A 2,828-nucleotide genomic window follows, 5' to 3' on the forward strand; every position below is an offset into this window, starting at 1 on the left:
GTAGCAACACTGGGAATGATTAACTATTTTAGAAAATGATAACAATAATTACTATAGAAAATATACCATTTTGTGAACACTATCAAAGGAGGTTATTCTTTGCTCACTATTAGCATCTTAATTCTAAACCTGAATGGATGTTTAAGAAGATTTTATAAATATACATGTTTGATATTGTAGCTACAGAAAATCATGACTAATAAAGGACTTCAGTGACAATTAATGATAAGGGAACAAAAACTGTAAGCAATAATCTAGCTCTGAGTAGAAATATCAAAAAGAGCTAGTTTAAAATCAGGTTTTTCCTGTGGGCACTGCTTCAACTCAGACATCCTATTTCTACATAGACTAGACTAGTTTGCTTTTGAAATAATAAGTTACTTGAATGATTAAAGTAGAAATGCTAAGATTTGTTTACTCAATGTAAATCTTCAGGCTAATGAAGGAAAAATAACCCCTTGATCAACAACATTTATTTTCATCTTCAGGACAAGGCAAGGATATCAACAGCAATAATGCTGCCTAGGAAAAACACATGAATTACAGAGAAACTGTTTTGAAAGAAACAGAAACAAGTATTTAAATAATCACCCAATTCACCACCACTCCAACCCTTAGCTCCACATAAAATTCAAACAAAAACAAGAACTGGACAGGCAATCTAATAATTTTTCTTTTTAGTGACCATGTCATTACATCTGTCCCTGTTCTTAGAAGTCATGATACTTTATGCTTTGAGAGCACTTTCCATCTTCAGAGCTTTTTATAAACACTAACTGCAATCATATCCCAGTATCACACCCCAGGGCTGATTTAACTTCCTAATCCTCTCTCAGTTTGGGATTGTTGAATTAAGTTTGTTTTATCAACTCTCTGTGACAATTTCTAAACCCTGAAAGTGCTAGACACAGTTGGAGTGAATTGACTGACCAAACTACAGTTTAGAGTCCACTAGTCTTTTCATTCTGTGTTTGTAATTTGTTGTACAATCCAGTAAAAGCAGACAGGACATGATGCAATTTAATGTAAACCATTTGGAGTGAAAGGTGTTGTTTTGTCTAGGGAGATCTCCCCCTCACAGTCCAGCTCACACATTGAGTCGGTGGCAATCTCGTGGTCTGGGGAGATCTGGGACATCCTGTCGAAAGGTTCATCCTCGCAATCAACCACATTAGGGATCATGTTGACATAAGCAGTCACTATTTCCTTATGGAAAAGCGTGTCTTGATTGTAGGAGATGAGTTCATTGCTTATATTGACTGTCTCCACTGGAGTGCTAGAGCAAAACTCACTGCACCCAAGGAGGTTGGAGAAAACCTTCCTGAAGTCAGCATTGAAAGCATAGATGATGGGATTGAGGGATGAGTTGGCCCAGCCAAACCATACAAAAATATTAAACGTGGTCTCGCTGACACAGGGAAGGCCAGCATGGGGATCATTAGGGGGGGCTCTCACAGAAGGGGACCATGCAGTTCAGGATGAAGAAGGGCAGCCAGCAGCAGACAAAGACTCCCATGATGACTGAGAGGGTCTTCAAGACCTTGGTCTCTTTTCTGATTGAAGTCTTGAGGCTGGTGTGGTGGTGGCAGTCAACGCGGTTGCTCCGGCAGCTCTGTGCATGCTCGGCTGCCCTCTCTAGGGAGGAAATCCTGCGGATCTGCACTTGGGCAATGCGGTAGATCCGTGTGTAGGTGACTAGCATGATGGCCACAGGGATATAAAAGCTGATCAGCGAGGAGGAGATAGCATAGGTCCTGTTGAGGCTGGAATCACAGCTCTCAGCCTGTTCCTCAAGAGTCTCATTGCTGCCGGGGGTCCCCTCAGAGGGTTTTGATATTACTGTCCAGGTGGTGCCAATCCCTTCCGCCCAGGTGGTGCCAGTGCCCGCTGCTGCCGAGGTAGTGCCTGGTCCACCGCCACCAACATCCCCACCTTTATGCCAGTTGAGCTGGACAGGAATGAAGGAGATAAGGACAGACAAAGCCCAAGCCACACTGATCATCACCAAAGCCACCCTCTGCGTCATCTTCCTCTCGTACCTGAATGGGCTGGAGATGGCCCAGTACCGGTCCATGCTGATCACACAGAGGTTCAGAATGGAGGCAGTGGAACACATGATATCAAAGGCCACCCAGACATTGCAGAAGGCCCCGAAGGGCCAGTAGCCAGCCACCTCAGCCACTGCCTTCCAGGGCATCACCAACAGGGCCACCAAGAGGTCAGAGACGGCCAAGGACACGATGAAGATGTTGGTGACCTTGCTCCTCAGGTGCCGGAAGCGGATGATGGCCACACACACCAGCACGTTGCCGAACAGCGTCCAGAGAATCAGCAGGGACAGCAGGCTGCCAGCCACTATCTGCGCCGGCCCCGGAGCCACAGGCGGCTCCCCTGCGCCCTCCCCAGCGCCCACTGCAGGCGGCCCGGGCTGCTGCAACAGCAGCGAACGCGGGCGAGGCTGGAAGAGCAGAGTCTGATTCTCCCCTGGAGACTGGAGCATGGCTGGGTCCCTCCGTCCGGGGCCAGAGCAGCGGGAGCGCGCTGCACTGCTACCACTTCTCCCGGGCGCCCGCCGCTTGGCCCCATTGGATCCCCCGGGGGCGCTCAGTCCGCCAGCCAGTCACCGCTGCCGAGCTCGCTCCTGCTAGCAACGTGCTCCGCGGCGGCGGCGGCCCCCGGTTCGCCCCCTGCACTCAGGGTGCATTGGGGCTGCTGTTGGGCTTCCCTCCTGCAGCCGATGCACCCGAGTGGTACTGCTGCGCTGCTTGGACTCTCAGCGAAGCGAACGAAGGTGCTGCCAGTGCCCCCGCAACTTCTACCAGTGCCCC

At 49.2% G+C, this 2,828-nt stretch overlaps 1 protein-coding gene across 1 annotated transcript; it reads right to left on the minus strand.

The window, feature by feature from the left end:
* Positions 1-471: 471 nt before the first annotated feature.
* Positions 472-2,500, minus strand: DRD5 (dopamine receptor D5). The gene is given in 2 exon segments (XM_034772101.1): positions 472-1,446; positions 1,448-2,500. Coding segments are annotated over 2 exon segments (1,479 nt in total). The 3' UTR covers positions 472-1,020.
* Positions 2,501-2,828: the final 328 nt, after the last annotated feature.

The sequence above is a fragment of the Trachemys scripta genome, chromosome 5 (assembly GCF_013100865.1).
Source record: "Trachemys scripta elegans isolate TJP31775 chromosome 5, CAS_Tse_1.0, whole genome shotgun sequence".
In the NCBI taxonomy this organism is placed as follows: domain Eukaryota; kingdom Metazoa; phylum Chordata; order Testudines; family Emydidae; genus Trachemys; species Trachemys scripta.